At 44.0% G+C, this 21,355-nt stretch overlaps 1 protein-coding gene and 1 non-coding gene across 10 annotated transcripts in view; both read right to left on the reverse strand.

Annotated features, from left to right (window-relative positions):
• LRGUK (leucine rich repeats and guanylate kinase domain containing) overlaps positions 1–21,064 on the reverse strand; it is a 95,252-nt gene extending 74,188 nt beyond the window's left edge. For 4 of the 9 annotated variants that reach the window (XR_004954094.1, XM_036231131.1, XM_036231133.1 and 1 more), the window contains exons 1-4: positions 15,610–21,060; positions 8,960–9,067; positions 6,601–6,682; positions 3,478–3,578 (exon numbers count right to left, since the gene is read on the reverse strand). Coding sequence is in view for 7 of the 9 variants with exons in the window: in XM_036231131.1 (XP_036087024.1) it covers positions 3,478–3,578; positions 6,601–6,682; positions 8,960–9,067; positions 15,610–15,906 (588 nt within the window). In the remaining 2 variants the exon portion in view is untranslated. Of the gene's footprint in view, positions 1–3,477; positions 3,579–6,600; positions 6,683–8,959; positions 9,068–15,609 lie in introns of all 9 variants that reach the window. The other 5 variants (XR_004954095.1, XM_036231135.1, XM_016148757.2 and 2 more) reach the window with 3 other exon arrangements.
• LOC118610851 lies at positions 11,637–11,743 on the reverse strand. Its single transcript, XR_004954114.1, has one exon. It is a non-coding gene; the product is annotated as a U6 spliceosomal RNA (small nuclear RNA).
• Positions 21,065–21,355: the final 291 nt, after the last annotated feature.

Here is a 21,355-nt window from a genome sequence, read left to right on the forward strand (position 1 = left end):
GGAGAAAAAGAGAACAATACGTCATACTTTATTTTTCATTCATCTTAACCACGATAATTAAATGCGCAAGAGGAATGTGTTTCTGGGTGTAGAGTTAGAATTCGTTATTGAAAACACACTAAGGGTAAGATAGCTACCAACAATGCATCATTTTCTAGCTGGGATGCTGTCTGTCCGCTTTGAGAGCGTCTGCGATGGAGACCCCGTCCTCATGGCCAGAGCAGACATCCATCCCCACGACCCGAACACCCAGTTCCGGCAGCTGCTCTCCCCATTTCGGCATTTATTTTAAACTTTCTTGATCTTCAGGATTTACCTCGATTTCTCCCTCACTTATCATTATTTCTTTAAGATTCTCTAATGCCCATTAAGCTGTCTTCACTTCGTTTATACGCATATCTTGTTTCTCTTTGCCTTTCTATTTCTATATTGATATATTCTCCCATGTCACCCCCTAAACGCCAGAAAAATCTTTCTTACTCATTCCTCAGGCTATATACCTCTTTAATTTAACACCCGTTCTCAACATGAACTATTTTAGAAAAACATTTTCAGTAACATCAGTTGTTCCTAGTCAAAAATATGAGACTAAAGAAATACAGCATTAAATAATTTTATTTAATTATTCACCTACTGGCAAAGACTAAACAATGATTTTTTTTTTTTAAAAAAAAAGCAATGAAAATCCGAACTTCTTAGAAACACTGCATTGAGAATGTACTGGACACATTATAGTCATTTTGCTGCAAAAGATCAACCAATTCTATAATAAGCACTATTCTTAAATTTTTGTACCCTTTTAAACAGGATTCCATCCCCCAAATGTATTCACGTTATTTTAGCAGTGCATTAACTACTAAATACTTTAAACACTAAAAACTCTACATATTGAATTCTAAAAAGAAGAACAATTAAAAACGACCCAAGTGGTACGAGGAGAAAACAGGTTCAGGCGGTCACAGCACAGCGAGAAGGCTGCGCCCGACGGCCGCGAAACCCAGGCGAAGGGGGCGTGGGAACAGAAGCGTGCCGACGGAGTGAAGTCAAAAAAAAAAATCCCGGGGCACAGACCCTCCTGCAAGTACAAACTGCAGCTTGCAAAATGCATATTGTGACTGAAATAAGAAGGCCGTTGTCATGATGTAAATGGCGTTTCATGTTCCCTTTTTCTCTTCTCCATAATAATGACAGACTAGAAACAAACATAACTCTCTGAGCTTACTTGTAATTGGCACTTTTTCATCAACACCTTTCGGTCTTCTGCCACACACGCATCTCCTCCTGCTATCTATCCAACTACACCTATGTGCCAATACTATGTCCTCCAGGCACCTGCGCCTCCGGGTGTGTTGAGAGACCTGAAAAGGGTTACGACGTTGCTCTGACTCCCACTGGGAGCTGCACTGGACACCAGAACTGGGAGCAAGGGCCCGTCAAATCAAATGAACCTTCTTCACCAAGAGCGAAAGCATCCTAGGAAATGCCGAAAAGAGTGGAATTACAAGTTCCTGCTCTTTAGGAAAAGTATGCTTTCTCTGGTTTGTGGCATGAGGTTTACAGACAATAAAAGGGAAGCAGAGCTTCCCCAGAGGGTGGGACATTGTATACAAGCCTGGTTCACTGGGAAGGTACAGGCTTTGGGTCTCTGCCATCGGGTTCAATTCCGGCCCTGTACCTCCCAGTGAAGATTAGGTACTCAACCTTTCGGTATTTCAGCGCCCTCATCTGTAAACTGGGACCATTCCAGCAGCCTCACAGCTTTGTTGGGAGGATTAAATAAGACATTGCATTGGAAACACCAGGTGGCCTCAATTGTTGCCCCGCCCCACCCCACCCCACCCCACCCCCACCCTCGTCGGGCCCCCAGGCTCACACAGGGTTCCCCCAGCCACTCACTGGGTGGTATGACATGTACGAGCAGTTCTCTAAGTCACCGGTATAGCTGCTCTTAATTCTCCAGGAACTTTAAAGATGGGGTATCTGCCGTATGATGGATATACGTCCATCCAAATGTCGTTATGCATTTGTCCAAACCCCTAGTATGTGCAACACCGAGAGAAACGCTAACGTAAACTACGACTTTGGGTGACAACCATGCGTCCGTGTGGGTCCATCAGCTTTAACAAACAGCACCACTCTGGCGAGGGAGGCTGATGGGGGGCGGGGGGCGGTGCCTGAGTGAGGGCAGGAGGAATGTGGGGAATCTACGCCTTCTTCTCAATTTTGCTGTGAACCTGAAACCTCTCTTAAAAAAAATATGAGGTATCTGATATGTTTTTATTCATTTGTGGCATCTTTTTATGAGAGGGTGAGGAAAGGGTATGAATGGAAGAAACTCCAAGGAAGTTTTTCCCAGGGGAGAGGTCAGCTGCTGCCAGGACTGAGTCCCCTGGGGCTGGGGCCAAGCAGGACAGCAGCTCCTCAAGCGCAATTCCTGAGAACGCGGAGACCTGTGGTCCCACGCGGGGTCACAGCGGGCACCTCATTTGGACAAAGGAAAGTCACCCTAGCAATAGCTATAATTTCAAAGGCGGGAGGGAACCCACTATTGATAAAAAAAGGAGGATGTGAAGCAGCCGAAGAATTAGGAAGGACGTCACACTGGCGTGTGAACCACGTCAGGTCATGTGACCAACGTCAGGTCTCAAAATCCACATCTGTGCAAACACCGGCAGGATATTGTAGATTTAAGTTAATTTGGTTTGTAAATGAAATAAAACTAGTAGCTAATAAAAGGCAATAGTTGATGTTCATTCCTAAACATAAAAAAAAAACTTTTAAAATAAATATTTGAGTCCAATAGGAGAACACTAACCCCAGACTCTGTGGCACTGTTTCATTTCCCAAATTTGTCGGCACATTAGAGCCGCGATAATGTTCTTTTAAAAATTCCAACGCCCCATCATTACTTTGGACCACTTGAATCGAAATCTCTGGCAGTGAGATCCAGGCATCGGTGGTTTTTAAAACTCTCTGGGCGACTGCAGCATGCAGAAAAGTCTGGGAACGACTGCTCCGCGACCTGTCCGTCTAAGTGCGGTCCATGAAGGTTGTTCGAAATAACAGCCCAGGCCCGACCCCAGATTTCCTGAGTCGGTGTCATTTCCACAAGAACCCCAGGTGACCTGTGTGCACGCTGAGGCACAAGCCGCTCCCCCAAACCTTGTTCAGAGTTCAATTCTGCACTAATAAAAACATGCAAATAATAACTAGTATTTAAATGAGGGAGAGAGAACAGAAAGGACTTAGTTCTTTGGCTTGAACACTAGGTTTTAGCAAAGCTTTGTAAAAAGATTCTCTATTGACAGACCGCCTCCATTTTCCAAAATCAACCCTTCTCCCTTTTTCTTTCATTTCAGACACTTAGGCTATTTAAACCTACATCTTATTCTCTCTGAATTTTCTATTTTAGTGCCGTTTTGTTTATTAACGTACTTTGCGAACAAGTTAACATACGTAATCGATGTATTGATCTACCTTGAGATTTTTGGGTGGCTTGAAATTGAAGAATGTAGTCAGTTTATTTTGAGAAGCATTAAGTTCCAGAAGATAAGGCATGTAACTCACACAAGACAAATCTGTGGGAGGAAATAAATACAGAATAAGGTAGGCTGATGAAATAAAAATTAGACAAAGTCATAAAAAACAGCATATATTATATCAGAACATTTTAAAATTACGCCAGATGCAAGCACATCTTGATTATTCCAGGTGAGTGAAATGAATAGTGTGTGAAACACACACACACACACACACACACACACACACAAAGTGTGTACAACTCTCCATGAGCCAATAATTGAATGTTCTTCCCCAGAGCCTCTCTACCTCCTCTTCCAACCCCCGCTTTCCAGGAAAGCCAAGGGACAAATAGCGGGGCCTGGAGTGTCCCAGCTCCCTTTCCAACAAGGTGCTAACAGTCAAATGCTTCAAACATTGCCGGCCTTGGAGGAAAAGACGACAAACTAGCTTCAGATAATCCTCTTGATAATTAGCTCCTAAATAACTGAACTGGGTCTTTTCGGAAAGCCCACAATTAGAGAACTTTCTTTGTTATGAATTTAATTTAACTTTGTTTTAGTTGGACTTAATCCTAAATCTCGTTAGTTATTTGGAGCGATTTAAATTATTGCTATCATTTCACTTCGACTCTGGATTGGCTCACATGTATGTCTGAGTTTCACATTTTATCCCAAGCAAATATTCTGAATCTTGAATACTAAGAAAAGGACTGTAGTGCTAACATTTACTCCTAATGAAATTACACATAAAACATAAAATTAGTAAAGCATTATACTGTCCTTGGCCAACACTTTACAGCAGAAGCATTTCAGGAGAGGAGGATGAATGGGAAATAGACTCGGGGAATCACTGATGAGGATTTACTACTCTGTCTGTACCAATAATTTGTTCCTCCACCCGAAAACAGTAATGATAATAACATCTTCTCCTCTCAATCTGGCTCACACAACTAGCGGTTACAGTCACAGAAATCAGAAGGTTCCCACCAGTTTCTACTTCACTTCTCTGGTCTAAACTGCAAACTTCTCGGGCCTGTCTTTTTTTTTTAATGAAATTGCTCTAGAAAAGATGATACATTGAAACATCAACACCTTGGTGCGAATTAAAGAGCAAATAGAGGCGGGCTGACTATGAGGGGAAACTTAAGGAGAAACTGTCATTGCTTTACAAGTTTCCCCTGTTTGTCCATTTTGAGCTCAGCCCCGAGTCTGTCAATAGTGGTCTCGACTCTTAATCTCTATCACCCCTGTGCCCCCTTGGAGCTGATATTACACGGAGATAAAGAGATGGCGAGTACATTTTGTAGCTTATAGATGGACAATGCTCAGATCACTGACAGAAAAAAAACCATGTTGTGTGTTGCTGGGCTTCCAACACAGGCAGGCCCTATTCGGTGTAGTGACCTCTGTGTCCACCAGATGGCAGGAGCACCTCACATCTACATCCCTGGTTCCCAAAGTCTGGTCCTGGACCAGCCGCATCACCTTCACCTAGGAACTAACCAGAAATGCATATTCTCAATTCCCACCCCAGATCTGCTGAATCGAAAACTCCGAGGGAGGGGCGTAGTCATCTATGTTTTACCAGACCCCCCACCCCCACCCCACTCACCCCTTCCCAACACACATACCAAGGTGATTCTGATGCAAGTTGAGATCTGGTCTACATCAGATCAATGAAACTATCCTCACCAAAAGAAAAAATATACTGTACCTTATACACGGTAGGTTCTCAAACATTTGATGAGTTAATAAGACGAGCCACACAGGGTTAAAGAAGACTGATGTGAAGAGGAGAGCTTCATTTGCAACGCTGGGCTCCTTGCCTTAGTGACAAGTATGGAGCCAGCTCTCTTCCCTCTTCCCTAGCACTAGCATTGGTGAAGCCTCCCACCATTCTGCAATTCCTTAGCCAATAGATGAAACCGACTTTGGGGGTGTGGAGAGAGCTCCTTCTGGTGACATTAAAAACGTCTTTACGGTAATATGACATCTGGGATTGGCTTTCAAATAATCCCGGGAACGGGGGCAGAGAGGTGGAGGTGAAGCAAGATAGGCCCTGGGCTGATAATTATTTGAACCTGAATATTCACAACAATAGTCTCTATAGATGTACACGTTTGTCATTTTCCATAATAAAGTCTTTAAAAACAAAATAAAGTCTTTCAAAACAAAAGCATTTTAAGAATTAAAATATCCTAGAATATTTCTGAGCCATTGAAATGAAAGTGGATATTAATTATTGCAGTCATATGAGAGGGATAAAAAAAAAAATAAGCCAGAGAAGATTGTATTGGCAACATTTAATCATCATAAAAAAGACAGACTGAAGAAGGGAGTGGAAAGATTTGATTATCAGCGAAGAAAGCAGGGCAGAAAGAAGAATTTGCTCCCTTTCCTAGAAGTCTAAAGAAAAGAAACTATATCCTTTAACTCCAAATAAGATCAGAAAATTAGAAACAAAGATCAAACTTTGAAGAAAATGTGACTAATTTCAACAAATGTGAGCCAGGTGTCACAGCAAATAGATTATAAAGAACTATGAATGGCAAAGTTAGGGTTTAAAGAATCCACTAAATATACAGCAACAGTAAAAGTAAAGAAAAAAATTAATTTGTGAGTCACTGATGCTCGAATAAGAACACAAGTAGCTGGCCAGGATTAAAATGTTGATGCAATGCAAAATAAAGAGTCCATTAAAGGGAAAAAATGAAAACTAATTCATCTACACTGAAAAAACTAATAAAGGGAAAGCAAAAGGAATCATCAAATATTCAAGAAGTATTAAAGAAGTAATGACCCATCTCTTAACAAGAGCAAACATTCCATCTGATAGTCTTCAGTATCACTGAGTGCCTCTGAACCATAGCATAATGTTGCGTGTTTGCTGACCTTGACTTTTCCTATAGTCATCAGTCATTGGTGCCTTTTCTACATGGAAAATGCAGGACCAAATGTAAATTGTCCACCACAGTACTTAGATCAAGTTAGGTGGTATTAAACTACATTACATACCGCACAGCTTAAATTTTGAAATGATTCAGTGATCTATCAATTTACTAGAATGACAATTACATACCTTCAATTTTATTTGATGAAAGATCCAACTTCTGTAGGTGGACATATCCATTGAGAATGCTAACATCAGTTAAATCGCGACCCTGAGAAAATAAAAGGTAAAAGACTTTAATGTTGCTTTAACAGGTTAGTACTCAGCCTTCTCACACCATCTGGAAATAACAGGTGACAAGAGAAATCCTGACTTTCTTTCAAAAATAGAGACGTGAGAGGACAAAATCTGAAGCCTAACACTAATAGGATCTCAAAACAGACTGTATGCCCCATTTAAAAAAATGCAGGCCTCTGAATAACAGCGTAGAAAATCAGTGTTGTTAGCAAGAACAAATACAACTGGAAAGGCAAATGAAAGCAGTGTCATGAAGGCCTTTAGAACAGAGTTTTATATTTAAAAAAAAAAATGTGTAATAGTAATAAAGCTAAAGCTTATGCCAGGTAGAAGAAAAAAAAAAAAGGTGACTGCCTAGGATTTAAATGAGACATTTAAGAGCGTTCACAACTAATCAGATCATCAACGCCACCACTGCCTACACTTCCCCAGGGTTTATTTTCAAATCTCTCCCAGGAAAATCTTATCTGATCAAACAAATGCGCGAAATCCCTAGGGCAGAGATGAGAACTACAAGGTGCAGAGAGATATGTCCATTGCCTAAAATCACACAGCCAATTGGGGACCGAGAAGCAGAACCAAGTCTCTTGAATCCTTGTCCAAGATTCTCTCCATGGCACTCTGCTTCCAGTGAACTTCAAGGGGGGCCGGAGGGGAATCTGGTCCCTCGGAAGAATGACTCCTATCTCTGCTTTACTTTGTGATGTCAGAGTCAGAAAAAGCCGACCAGTGACATGCCATTATAAGAAGCAGGTTCTCAACTAGAATAACGATAGGAGTGTTTAATGAAGGCCATTAGGACAGTAATGAATACTATGAAAACCTACTACGTACAAGGCATTGTGATTGGCATGATGAAAAATACAATAGTGAAGAACTGTATCGTGCCCTTAAGAAACTTGAGACTTGAGTAAGAGAGAAGACACGTACACAAGTAATTAGGGAAAGTAAAAAACAAACAAAAGAACCCGTGTAAGACATAAGGGGGAAAAAAATCACTAAACCAGGCAACACTAAGAAAGTGTATTCAGTCAGACAGGTTATGAAGGCAAAGTGATTCCACGTGTAATAGCTCAAACGTAAGGAGGTCAGTGGCAAAGTTAAGCTTCGGTCCATCCAGCTGAAGCTGAAACAAGATTTAAAGAATTGGTTTTTTTTTTTTTTTTTTTGCGATAGATCAATTTAAGCCATCGTGCTATGTACATAAGTAGACTATCGATTGAAAGGGACTTGCGTGGGGATGTACTGGCTGTGGAATTATCCACCAGTGCAATGCCTGACACGGTGAGATTCACACAGGGGGCTCCCTGCATGTTAGTGCCGGGCTGGCTGAGCCATCTCCAAAATGTTACGAAGTGAGAATAGTAAAAGATTAGGGCCTCAATATGCTGTCCTCGAAGGACAAGCCATGCACCCAGCATGGGTGAAAAGAGCTTAACACTTCCCGGATAGTTTACTAGTTCAAATCCAATACAGAACAGCCTTGCTATGAATTTTAGACACTTGGGCCACGTTACAGTGTTACAGCAAAAGTTTAGTGTGCCTTTTTCCGCCTATATATCTGCATTTACCTTGTGGATCTCCAAGGAATATTGAATGCTTGACAATGTAAGGAAGCACACGGAGTTAAATTATTTTTCAAGGACTATAGAAAACAAAATGGAAAAGAAGCTGAAGTACTCTGAGTATCCGGTTCTTACAAGCCTCTCGTGATAAAATTAGAGCCAAAATTCTATGCCACACTATGAATAACAATACTTTTTCCCCCATTAATAATAGGTATCTTTTGGAAAGTGAGAGGAAGCTCAAAGCTACTTGTTTCTTGACATAGTGGGGTGTGGGGGCGGGGTGGGGGGAGTAGTCAATACCGAAATCCTTTGTTCCCTTGGACTCAGATATAAATTTTAGTTCTGGCACTAATCAGAGAGAAAATTCTTAGTCTTTGATTGGTTTTACAAAATCAAATTCGACCTTCTGGAAAGAGGCATTGATTACTATAATATAGACTACTCAAGATGAAAGAAACAGACTGTGAAGGGAATGAAAACAAAGGAATTCGAGGAGCTCATTATTGGACTGGCCAGGGCTCTTTGATGTCTAACATTTACATAAATTACTCTCATTGCCAGACGCCATCAAATGCAAGATTGAAATCTGGAGCCACCACAAAAGCTATGAGTACCAGAGAAAATGGTTGCGGTCCAGCCGGTGTCAAGATGGAGCCAGCCAAAGGCAACGTCATCACACTCACCGATAAAGTCAGATTGAGGTAGACCTGTTCAGTCCCAGAACCTGAGCGGCCCAGATGGTAGAGCGCCTCGGCCACCACCTCCTCGCGCAGCACCCCATCAAATTCCTCCTGCAAAAAAACATCAGAGAGGCGGACAAAGAGAAGACCTCCATTACGAAGTGAACAATCGACCTCGTCACGCCCAGTGCTTACTTCGTATATTACGTACCCAGGATCTGAGCGCTCCAAGACTTACCGGCCCCAAGGAGCATGGTGTTCAAGACGCACACGTTACGTATGATTAAAGATAAAGCCACCAAATCAGGGTTTCTGTCACTACTAAATGTGCAGGTGGTCACCCGTGTTAGGTGTTCAAAGCAGAACAAACACACGAACACAGCCGTGGGCTCCTCACGGAGTGGTGTGCGTCACGTTGACTGAGTGTGTCGCCTGTCCAGGCCCCGTGCTGCGCTCTCAGCGGATCAGCTCGTTTAATCCTCTGACGACCTGAGGTAGGTACTGTCGCCTCCATTTCACAGAGCTTAACTTGCCAGAAACCACACAGCCAGGAGGCGATAGGGCCAGAACACAAACCCAGATCTTCCCAAGCCCAGTGCAGTTTTAACTACTACACCTGATTGCTTGTCCGCAGCCCAAAGGATAGTTACATCGAACCGAGGCAATAACTTCTGTAAATCTGGTATTCTCGCTGGAGAAAACAGGTCCTCGGTTTGCTTTCTATTAGCTAATTTTGCTGGATTTTCGTAATTGGTAATATTTATTAAAAGAGGAATAATCATTTCCACAAGAAGATAGGCCCTTGGTCTATAGCTATGCAGGGACCAGTGCCATTTTGGATATATTGATTTTGGGCAGATAAAGTTTTCTCTGAGTTCACAGTCTTCATCTATGAATAAGAAATATTATTACCTTCTCTTAACGTTTGGGAAGAATAGGAAAAAAAAAGTGTCTAAATATAGCAAGTGTCCCCAATAAATGACAGTTGTTACTATTAATTGATGAAGTTGGACATTCTACATCTTAATATTTCATTCATCCGTACTCATCAATCTGTTCACAAAAATGGGAGAAAGATATTTACTTTTCTAAATAAAGTTTCGACTTCTTATATAAGGCCCGGGAAGGAACAGAGGTGAGGATGACACCTTCCCTCCAAAAGCTGCCGCCTAAATCTGACATTTGCCTGAGCCGCCCCCTCCATTTCCTGGATACGAGACGATATCGCGCCCCTTGTAGCAGGTGGACGTGTTTTTCATCGTGGCCATTGACACAGAGACCAGCCACACTGTCGGCATTTTCCTAGACCCCCAACGCAAGGCTCTCCCCGAAACCCCCTCGAGCCATCTGTCAGTACCAGGCCTTCCCCTTCTGTCTTCGGTCATTTTCAGACCTGTTAAGCCCTATCTTCATCTTAGGTGGCTTCAGAGTCCCCGAGGACGGCCATTCATCACAACTACTACTCCAAGCACACGCACACGTTTCTTTTCTTTCTCAACTGTGCAAACCATAAAACTGATCTCCACTCAACCTCTGCCACTCACGCCCACGGCCACGCTCTGGACCTGGTCATCGTGCCGACCTGCTCCAGCCCAGGAACCCGGGAGCCCGTCATTCCATGACTCCCTGATCCCACACCGCCTGTGCTTCTGCCTTTCCAACGCCTACTGGACTCGTTTTCCGACCAGAACAGAATCTCCGGTCCATTCGTCCTTCCCTTTCTCAGAGTCTGTCCCCTCCTGACCTTACTTCTTTCCCTCCCGGGTATCCCAGGAGCAAGTTCAGCGTCTCTCTACCTCAAGTCTCTGACTGCATGTCCCCTGACTGCAACTACCACATATGCACCCCAATTTGAATCAAGTCCACAGCCGAGGACTGTGCAGTGACAGGGATTGTGTCACGTTCATCACTCACATGGAATGGAAATCCGTATGGCAGGCGAAGCACAAGCCGGACAAGCACATACGCAATTTCGGGAATCCGATAAATATTACAATAGAGGTAGGCAGACTGCTTTGACTATAAGCAGGGAACCCATTTTCTGTCCGTTCTAGTGGGCAAAAAAGGGCCAACAAGGGTGCTTGCAGGCAGTGAGAACATGTGCGAAATCCCAAAGGCAAAGGCGAGCGTGGCCCATCAGGGGAACGACAGAGAGTTCAAAGTAACTGAAGCGAAAGTGGGAAGGGAGGAAGTCAGCACCCGGTCCAGGCGTGCAAACACCGGCCACGGCTGGACGACTAACGCCCCGCCTGCTCCCCCTGCGCTGCGGAGTGGGCTGGGACTGGCCCCCCACGCGCATCCTGGTGCCGCTCTAAAGCTATCTGTTAGCTGGACTTGCGCACCATAAGAGGCCCCCATTCTTCGTCAGCTGCCTTTCAACTCCCCACCTTGGCTGGTCGGCTCTTCGTTGCTCTCCTCAAGCTGCCCAGCGCCTCGGTTCCCTTGTCCTAACTCTCAGCAGATGCCCTTCTCTTTTCCCTTCCCCCCCCTTTTTTCTGCCCATTAGTCTCCAGTATACAGTACGTTGGTTAGATATTTACACAGTTTGTAAAACGATGCCCCAATTGCTCCTTCTCTCATCTGGGTTTCCACCTGGCCTTTACGTGAATGCTGACTGCATTCCCTATGCTGTGCTCCCCACCCCCATGGCCATCTGTCAACTGCCCATTTGTACTTCTTTAAAAATGGGGAATGCTTCACGAATTTGCGGGTCATCCTTGCGCGGGGGCCATGCTAATCTTCTCTGCATCGTTCCAGTGTTAGTATATGCGCTGCCGAAGCGAGCACCTCTCTCTTCTACTTTTGAGGCAAAGTAGTAACGACCAGACACTAACCACTCTGCGCCTGTCCTGACGCTTCTCGCTTGGGTCTGGGAGGAAGCCTGCTCCCCCACGCGCGGGGTCCCACTCCATGTTTCCTCGGGAGCCATGAATTCGGCGTTCCTTTGCCTGTGATTTTGACCGGTCACTCGCCATTGTCATTCTCCAGCCTGTCACTCCTCCAACTACACAGCATGTGGGGCTCTTCGGTCCTGCATGTTCCTTGAGCTACAGCCATCACCGTCTCCCTTAACAACCAGGCTCTGCCGCGGTTGCCTCTTAATCCTTCGGCTCCCTGTCTTCACCTCCTGTTCATTCGACTCACTGCATTGGCTTCTGCCTTCACTGTGTCACAAAACCGTAAGGGCCAAGGCCTCCAGTGACCCTCCGGCAAAGCTAAGAAGCGCTTGCTAGGCCTCTTCCCACTTAACGTTTCGGCAGCAAAACGATGCCCACATTCTCAAGACCCTTTCTCGCCTTGGCTTCCCTGCCTTACAGCTCCTTTCTACTTCTCTGACCAGTCCTTTCCAGTTTCCTTCCCCGAACCCCTTTATGTGCTTGCCTCTTAAATATCTGTACCCTACAGTTCCACTCTTGGCCTTCCTCTTCTCTCTCTGTTCTTCCTGGCGGATTGCACAGACTCCAAATGCTGATGATTCCCAGGTCTCCTACTCTGGCCCCCCCTCCCTGATTTCCAGAGTCCTATGATTCATACCTTCGACTCCTTAATGCACAGCTCCTCCTGTCCCTTTTCCTATTAGAGTTAACGGCCTTGATATCCCCCCTACCAGGCAATAAACCCAGCAGCCATCCCAGACTTCTAATATTCAGTTAGGAACGGTCTATCTCAAACATTTTAAATGTTTCCATCTTTAGTGTCCTTTCCACTTCTCCTGCCTTAATCCAGATTCTTGTCTCTCCCACATAGATACTGTTAGAGTCTCACTGATCACCCTGCCTCTCATCTAATCCCCACTCAGCCACAAGAGCGGTTCCCCACTGCTTAGAGACCCACGTCCACAGTCCATATAGCAGCACAGAGACTCCGCAATCTGGTCCCCACCTCGGCTGCTTTTTCCGCTCTCACCTATAACTCATTGGTAGAAAAAGCAGCCATCTGGCCTGCCCACGCACCACCTCTCCACCCGGACAAGAGTCTCTTTTCCTTAAGTCTTCCATGATCCCTGCGACCTAGCTGTCACCTGTACATGGCTGTGTATGTGAAACTGCACATGCTGAATAGCTACGATACTCACAGTTTTATCTCACCTTGAAAGCAGGGACCATGTATGTCCTCGATCCTGGTCTCATCATCTATCATTACTGTTGTTATTATGTATAACACCTATAATTTTTTGAGAGTCTACCCTGTATCAGACACTATGCTAAGAACTTTAACACAGAGTTTCTCGTTACATTGGATGTTCGTAACTATCTAATGAGTAGGCATTATTCACCCACATTAAGTTACTGGCAAAGAGGTTGTCATGCATCAGGCACATATAATGGGCCCAGATACTTCTTTTGCCCTATATAGTCAGTGCTTCCTACATGGCAATCATTCAGTACATGTTTGTCCAATGAGGGCTGAATTAGTTAAATCATTTAATAGGCTATAGTTTGCAGAAAAAACATGCAAGTCATTTTTTGTATCAGTAACAGTATAAATGATATGCTATGCTAAGAATTTTACATATGGGATTTCATTTAATGCTCAGACCTCTCTTATGAGATAGACATTACTATAATTCCCATATTACAGATAAAACAGAGGGAAAGCAACTTGCTTAAAATCTCACAACAAAAGGCTTTCCACGAACCAAAGGCAGTATTCTGAACAACTGGTCTGAACTACCTCCCTTAAGTTCATAAGGGCTTCTGAGGTCTCAGGCTAATTGCGTTATAGGCACTCTATAATCACTGTGGGCATCACAACATTATAAATCATAACTAGGCCAAGAGGGAAAATATACCGCTGAACATAAAAACTCAAATGTTTCCTTTTAAACTTTTTAGTTTATTCAGTATATTAAAATTTATGATACTATGAAAAGCTAAAATAGAATGTGAGAACACAAAATAAATATTCATATTTAGAATGGAAAAGGAAGAACTGATAAACTTTTCCCACACACATCCTATCATAAGCCAAAAAGGAATAACTAGTTCAAGTCAAGCCCCCCCTCTCAGGCTTGTTAATGGCATACTGAAGACAGATTTAATGAAGCCCATAACTAAAGAGCATGCTTAATTAGAATAATAAAGTGAACTGGTGATTCATTTCTGAATTCCTCTGGGGTGCGAGCTCGTGGAAACCATACAAACATCTTGAACTTGTAAAAACACGGCTACAGTTCTGCAATAGTCACTCACTGTTAAGGGTAGCAAAGCAAATCAACAAAAGGCGAACAAATAAGTAATCATTGCTTAGGGTCCACTTTAAGCAAAACTAGTATGTAACTAGTCCATGTAGAAGGAGGTAGAAAGGAAAGACAAAATGGGGGTGGAAAAAAACGGGCCAAATATTGAAAGTCGGCAAAAAGGACATTACGAAAGAAGGAAACTCGAGTGGGGGGAAGTGTAAGTGGTAGATGGTAGAATCTGAGTAACCAAAGACATTGCAAGTTAGAGGGGAGAAGAAGAAGTAAGACCGATAAGGAAAAGCATTTGTGAGAGAGCAGGCGTAACGAAGAGAAACATCGGTCTCAAGGAGGAAGGGTGACTAGGGAGAAGAACCAAGGCGCAAAGACGTCAGAAGCGTATCACAGAATGGGGATGTGGGGAACATTCTATTTCTCTGTATCACGTCTACCCCCGAAAAGAATTTGAAGCAATTTATAGCAGAAGAGGAAAGGGGAGAGAGAGACCTCATCTTCAGAGAAACTATTGAAATTGAGAAAAATAATGATTTAAATTTCCTGGCGGCCAAGACAAAGAGGAAAACGCAACAGTTTATTAAAGGGGGCAAATCAATTCATGTTTTTCAAAGAAAGCAAATAACATATCAGAAACCAAGAGAAAGAAGTGATATGATAAGTGGAAGGGGACAAGAAAACATGTAACGCAGGCTAAGAAAGGAGCAGGATGATAAGAAGAAATAAGTGGAATTGAGTGGTGATTAGCAGAGGTACTGCAGAAAAGAGGAAATATGTATTAATGTGAAAAGCAGAGACCTGCCCCAGGCAATATAAATGGGAATGTTTGAAATATTCCACACGTGCTAAAATACTCTCACAGTGAGGTAGGGGTGTGTGTGTTTTGCTTGTAAAATGCAACATATACCTCTGGCAGAAGTAACATATTAAACTTTCAGGTCACTTAGTGTTTGAGGAAGCACTTATCAGATTATTTCAAAAAAGTAATTTTTTCCCCCCTAGAGGAGGGAGGATGAAGGAGCTAGACACGAAGGAGAGGGCTGGAGTACTTTACAATCATGTGGAAGGTGCAGAGGATGCCAAAGGTGAACTCTACCTATTGACAATATTGTCAAGGAATAATTCTGACAAAGTAAAAGCCATAACTCCCGTACAAATAGTTTTTTTTCTTTTTTAACGATGCTGCGTACTTTGACTTTTAAGAGAGCAAATGTGATCATGAAAAATAAAGAAGGCTTGGAAATATTTCAACAAGGGGTGAGGAAAGAAGTAACAGAAATGGGAAGGAAAGGGGGAGCCTCCGAGCGGTCAGAAAGACGCACTCCTGGAGCCGAAAGCCTAAGGGATGGGGTAAGCGGCAAGCAGGTGAGCGGTGTGCCCGGTGTGCCCGGAGCTGCTGCTGAAGCAGTAGGGCTCCAGGGCTGGAGAAGAGAGGGCGAGGGGTGGGGAGAAGGCACACCTCCAAATTCAGCATCTCTGACTCTGAGGACTCCTCGGATTCCACTTCGTCTTCAGCTTCGCCCTGGTACTCCTCTTTGTCTGCGTCCGACTCCTGATAGCGGTGAATGAGCTGCTGGAGCAGGTAGGAGGAGCCTTTGCGGTAACTACCTTTAGGTCTCTGCCCCATGGGAAAAGAAGACCAGCGATCTTTTTCTGAGCGCAACAGTACCGACCCGACTCCATTGCGTGAACTGTTCCCGTATCCCTGGTGAGAAGAAAGCTTCGACCACTGGGGATCTCTCCCGGAGGTAGCCATCTTGTTTACCGAGGTTGCCTAGGAGACTGACGCCCAGCAAGGAGGCGCCGCAAGGGATTCTGGGGGCCGTAGTCTCCATCCCTCCACGAGTCATTGCTTTTAGTCAGCACCTAGGTTGACGACTTTCCCTTTCTTGTTTGTTTTGTTTTGTTTTCTCTCTGTAGTCCACTCAATCCCTGGCTTCGTTCTTTTTGCTTGTCTTTCTAGTTTTCATCTCTTTTCTCCACAGCCCTTTCCTTTGTGTCCAACTGTTTTCTCCCGACCTCGAGATTTCTCTGAGATTTCTCATTCCACCCTAAGATTCCCCACTCACCCCACATCCTGTTTCATTGATGAAGGCTCCTTTCCCAGAGTTGTATTCTGGAAGTATTGGATATCTCTAGTATTCTCTATCAGAAAGCTAATAACACTGAAATTTTACTCTGTGCAGAGAGCAGTTTTAGGAGATGAGGGTGTGCATAATGAAATAAAAGGCATGGCTCCTGACCTGACAGTTTAATGGCAGATAATAAAGAGAAACTACCAGAAAACGATTGGAAGCTGATTTGCAATTAATTTACATTTTCCTCTCACATGATGAGCCATGTCCTTGGGGAGAAAAACTGGCAGTGGTCAAATAAGCTAAACAGAAAAAAACGACTGTCAAATTGACATTGTATCTGTAGGCTTCTGAAAAGCTATTAGCATCCCATAAATAACTGTATTAGTCAAGTGACCTGCACTGGTAATTATTATCTTGCAAGATTACAAAGCATGTATAGGTTCTCTTGCAAGATTACAAAGCATGATTTTATGGTAGTATGATTTTCTGTGGCTCAACTCCCATAGCCTTAAGCTCCACTAAGTAGACACTCTATAGAAAAGCAGAATGAAAATTACAGTAACTATTACTGCCATAGTGATGATAACAGAAGATTCTTACAGGGAAGTCACTCTCATCCTTCTGGCCTTGCAGGGCCTTTTCTCCATGCTTCAGCGACAGCAGTTACAAATACAAAATGATCCTGGTCAATGGCTGTCAGGGGAGAAGGAGAAAAACTCCTATGGGTACCATCCATTGACTATTATCTTTCTCCATGCTTGAGGGACTGCTAAAAGTGACATAAAGCTTTCAGAATTACCTTCCTTCATTATCTTGCTAGTCATAAATGTAAGGGCTACAATGAAAGTATCGCTTCCTGCTAGGCTCATCTTGCTGCTCCGTTACTTCTTTTTCCAGTGGGTAGAGTCTCCTCCAAGGGATGTTTCCCCACCTTCGCCCCCATAGGACCTGGCTCTAGCCAACTAACATAGGGAAGAAGGGGGCAGAAAATATAAAAACAGAAACCCAGTATGTTTTTTTTTTTCCCCCAATAACTTAATCGGTATTTGTAGCAAAGCAAATGTTGCCGAGGTCAATCCACTAAGAAAAGTGTCTTAAGGCAGTCAATTACGACAAAGGATAATTTTCAAAAAGTTAGATACATGATTCTCATGCAAAAAATAGAATGAAACATATGGTATTTTTTTACGGGACACTATAATTTTTATAGAATACTGTGAAATTGGTAACGCAGGCCACAGAAAATGGACCAATGACATAACAACAACAGTGGAAACAACCACAACTAACATTTACGAGGAATGTGTGTTCCAGGCACCCTTCTAAGTGCTTTATGTCTTAACTCATTTTAGCCCTACGTGGACCCCAGAATGTAGAGATTGATACGATGTCCCCATAGTGCAGATGAGGAAAGGCAGGCGTAGAGAGGTTATGTGACCCACTTGGCCCACCCTGAGACACAACGGCAAAGCTAGGACGCAAATGGAAGGTCTGGCTTCCCAGCCCACATCCTTAATCACGACCCTGCACTGTCTCTTGGCTGCTTGAGTAAAACACTATAAAGGATGTTACGAACTGAAATTCTGTCCCACCCCAAACACATGTGTTGAAAGCCAACCCCCAACGTGGTGGGATGAGGAGGTGGAGCCTCTGGGAGGTGATTAGGTCAAGGGGGGTGGAGCCTCATGAACTGGGTTCAAGAAGGCGCAGAGCTAGCTCCCTCCTCCCACCACGTGCGGATCCGGGAGCAGGTAGCAGTCTGCAGCCTGGAAGAAGGTCCTCACCAGAACCTGAACGTGGACTTCCAGAACTGTGAGAAGCGAATTTCTGTTTCCATAAACCACCCAGTCTGTGGTACTCTGCGATGGCAGCTCAAACGGACTAAGACAGGGAGAACCTTAAATTTGAGATAATTCAATGCATCAACGTTGTGTTCTTTTATGTTTTGTTATCGCTTTCTGTGAGAAAGGGATGTTTCTTCATAAGGAAGGAAGTTTATTATCTAATAACAGGTAGTGGGTATATAGACATTAAGCAAATAAGAATACAAATACTCATTTAATTTCAATTACCATGAGGGCTAAGGAGGGGTTATAGGAGCTACGAGAACGTCACCTGGGGCTTTGCCCCCATGTGGTGGGGAAGGGTCCTTCAACATGTCAGACAGACGGCTGGAGCATCGCAACGATTACCAAAAAGGTTGGGAAAAGACAGTACGACAAATGAAGAACTCCACTTATTATTTTGCAGCAGTCAGCTGTATTCAGTACACTATTATGATGGCTGTAATTAATCAGGCTGATAAAGACCAGGCAGACCTCGGCCGAGCCAAATAATACTTGTTCTAAGCAGATATCAAAGGCATTTTGTGGGGTTTGCCCCACCAATAGATACTCTGGATCAGATACTGGTGCTGCGATCAAAGATGAAAATTGTAATCTTAAAAGTTCATAGACAAAGGTAGAAAAATCAAGTGAATGAAGAATTGTTTGCAAAGGAATTGCAAGCATCAAGTCGGGAATTAAAATCTCATCAGAGGACTACATACAGATTACTGAGTATTTCTAGCTCAGATTTCCTTCTCAGACAGAAGGGGGATTTCATCAGAGAAGTCGCAACTTCAGATCAAAATGATTAAAATGTTAAAATGACGACCAAAAGGGATGGCATGAAATCTTCTAGGAGGAGATGTGGGATTCGAGGATATTTATGCTAGGACATTCAGAAGAAGACTGAAGGAGACCAGGAGGAGCTCAGGAAGAAATCATCACAGGAGGTGGCAGAAAGGAAAGAGTGTTTAATAACCAATAAAAAGCAAATAGAAGGCAGACGAATGAACTGTGCGAGAAATCCCGTCACAACCCAAACACTGCAAAACACGCAATATACTTAATCTAGTTAAGAACAAGTTTGGAGTGGTGGGGTTTCGTGGAGAAGCGAGTTATGCAGGCTCTGAGGTAAAGCACAGAAAACATTCAGGTTGCCACCATCACCGATTGCTTAAACAGGCCCTACTATGTTTTAGGTGCTGGGGATGCAAAAAAGAGTTAAAGTCTTGGTCTCTTTATTGAAGAGGATTCCATGATGCTTGGGCAGCAGGATACAGAGATTTTAAAAATGAATTAAAAGTGCACAAGAGAAGGCGAGTCCCAGCTGACTGATCTGGAGCCAGTGTTACGGGCCCTCAGGGAGGGGCTGCGTAGGGGCAGATGCCGACCACCCCTTCCTTCGACCACTCTCGGCAGACAGGGCTCACTCCTTAGGACGGGTAAAGCGGTGCCCCGGGCCAGTCCATGGGAGTTCTCAGCTGAGATAAAGCTGTGTCCCAAGACACATGCTCAGAGGCTTCCTGGATGAAATAAGAGTCCAGCTAGGTCTTCGAGGAGAGAAGAGACTCACGGGAGGAGATGTACAGCCCCGGAATGGGAAGTAGCATGAACAGAGGCAAGGAGGCTGGCCTGGATGTGTTTCAGGGAGGGCCTCTGAGAATCCACTGCTACACGAGAAACAAAACCTGTTCACAGGGCGCTGGGAGGCAGGGGGTGGAGAGAGGGGTGATGCCTCCCTGGAAGAAAAGAGACACGAGTGAGGAAGTGGATGAAACTGCCTCAGGTGTCAAAATGGCTCGGCAGAATCTATGAGATGAGACTTAAGAAAGAAAAGGTGGATGTGAGATGATGGCGATCACCTTTCGGGACTGACCCAACATGAAGAGGAAGATAAAAGGCAGGAAAGTTGGGACTGGTGAGCGATTCTGACAGCCACGAGGAGAAGGCAGGAACCTCGTTATTCTCAGTTGTACATACAGATGATTCCTTCCCAGGAGATTAAAAGGAGGCTCTGCTGATCTCTGGTAGTCTGTATATTTTAGGCACCTCACACAATTTACTTCTACACTTTCTGAACACATTTTCTCACTCATCTTTCTTCACTAGGGATCTCCCCCTGCCTTGCAAAAAGCTCTTTGCACATAGTAGGTGTTTAATAACCACGTCCTGATGGCTCAACGGCTCAGCTTTCTAGTGATTATGCCGAAGGTAGCTGCCGCTCCACTCCTCCTGAGTGAAATGCCATCTGGGCAGATGAGTGTTTGAAATTAAATCAGCAGGACGCCTGTCTCAGAAAGGAGTACCTGGAATCTGAAGCCACCAAGGAAATAAAGTGTTGAAAGGGGCTGACAAGACTAATTTAAGAGTCAGACCTGGGATCTAATCCAAGCCAGTCCTAATGCCTACTTCCCAAGTAACTACGGGGGGAGTTAAATGAGAGGAGTGTAAAATTGGCTGATTCGGTGCAGTAAATTGCAAATCTGGACCACCACCAATTCTCTCGACCCTGTATGCGCACCCCTTGCAAGGTGCCTGCAGCCCCTCCCAACGAGAGGTGGAGTCTATTTCTGCACTCCTTGAATCTGGACTTGGCTGTGTAAGTTGCTCTGACCAACAGAATAGCGGGAAATGTGACACGAGCAGGGACTTGAAGATGCTTGGGTTCTGGGCTGCTCTTAGGCACACTGATCGTCCTGTGAAGAAGCCAGGGCCAGCTGGCTGGATGAGAGACAAGGGGCCTTGTTTCCTGGGGCCTTGAGGAACTGCCTCCCACCTCTTGTCAGACATGCGACTGAAGCCAGCCTAGATCCAGTACCAGCCGACCTACCAACTGACCCAAGATTCCCGAGGGAACCTAGCAAAAGCCAGAAGAGCAAAAAACCAGACCAGAAAAAGTGCTATCGATCCAAAGAATCATGAGCTAAATGAATATATATATATTTTAAGCCACTAAGATCTGATATGGTTTGAAAGGCAGCAAAATTTACTTATACATATATTGCCTGGATTCTCCTCGATCTCACCTAACTAGTTAGTAACTGGTTGAGGAGGAAGAGGAAGTAGTAGTAGTTGTAGTAGTAATAATAATAATAATAGCAGTCACACACATGAAAAAGTACAAGCAGACAAGAGGTGGCTTTGGAATTCTTTTCCCTTCAAATGAAACATTATACAGTCAGAAGTGGGAAGAGGATGGTAGAGAGAGAAATTATACCTTGAGTCATGCCACATGCCTTTGATGAGTCACGGGACACTGGCAACGAATGCACATTTGGGGAACAAAACTCAGTAACCGTCA

Source organism: Rousettus aegyptiacus, unplaced genomic scaffold, assembly GCF_014176215.1.
Source record: "Rousettus aegyptiacus isolate mRouAeg1 unplaced genomic scaffold, mRouAeg1.p scaffold_m13_p_13, whole genome shotgun sequence".
NCBI lineage: Eukaryota > Metazoa > Chordata > Mammalia > Chiroptera > Pteropodidae > Rousettus > Rousettus aegyptiacus.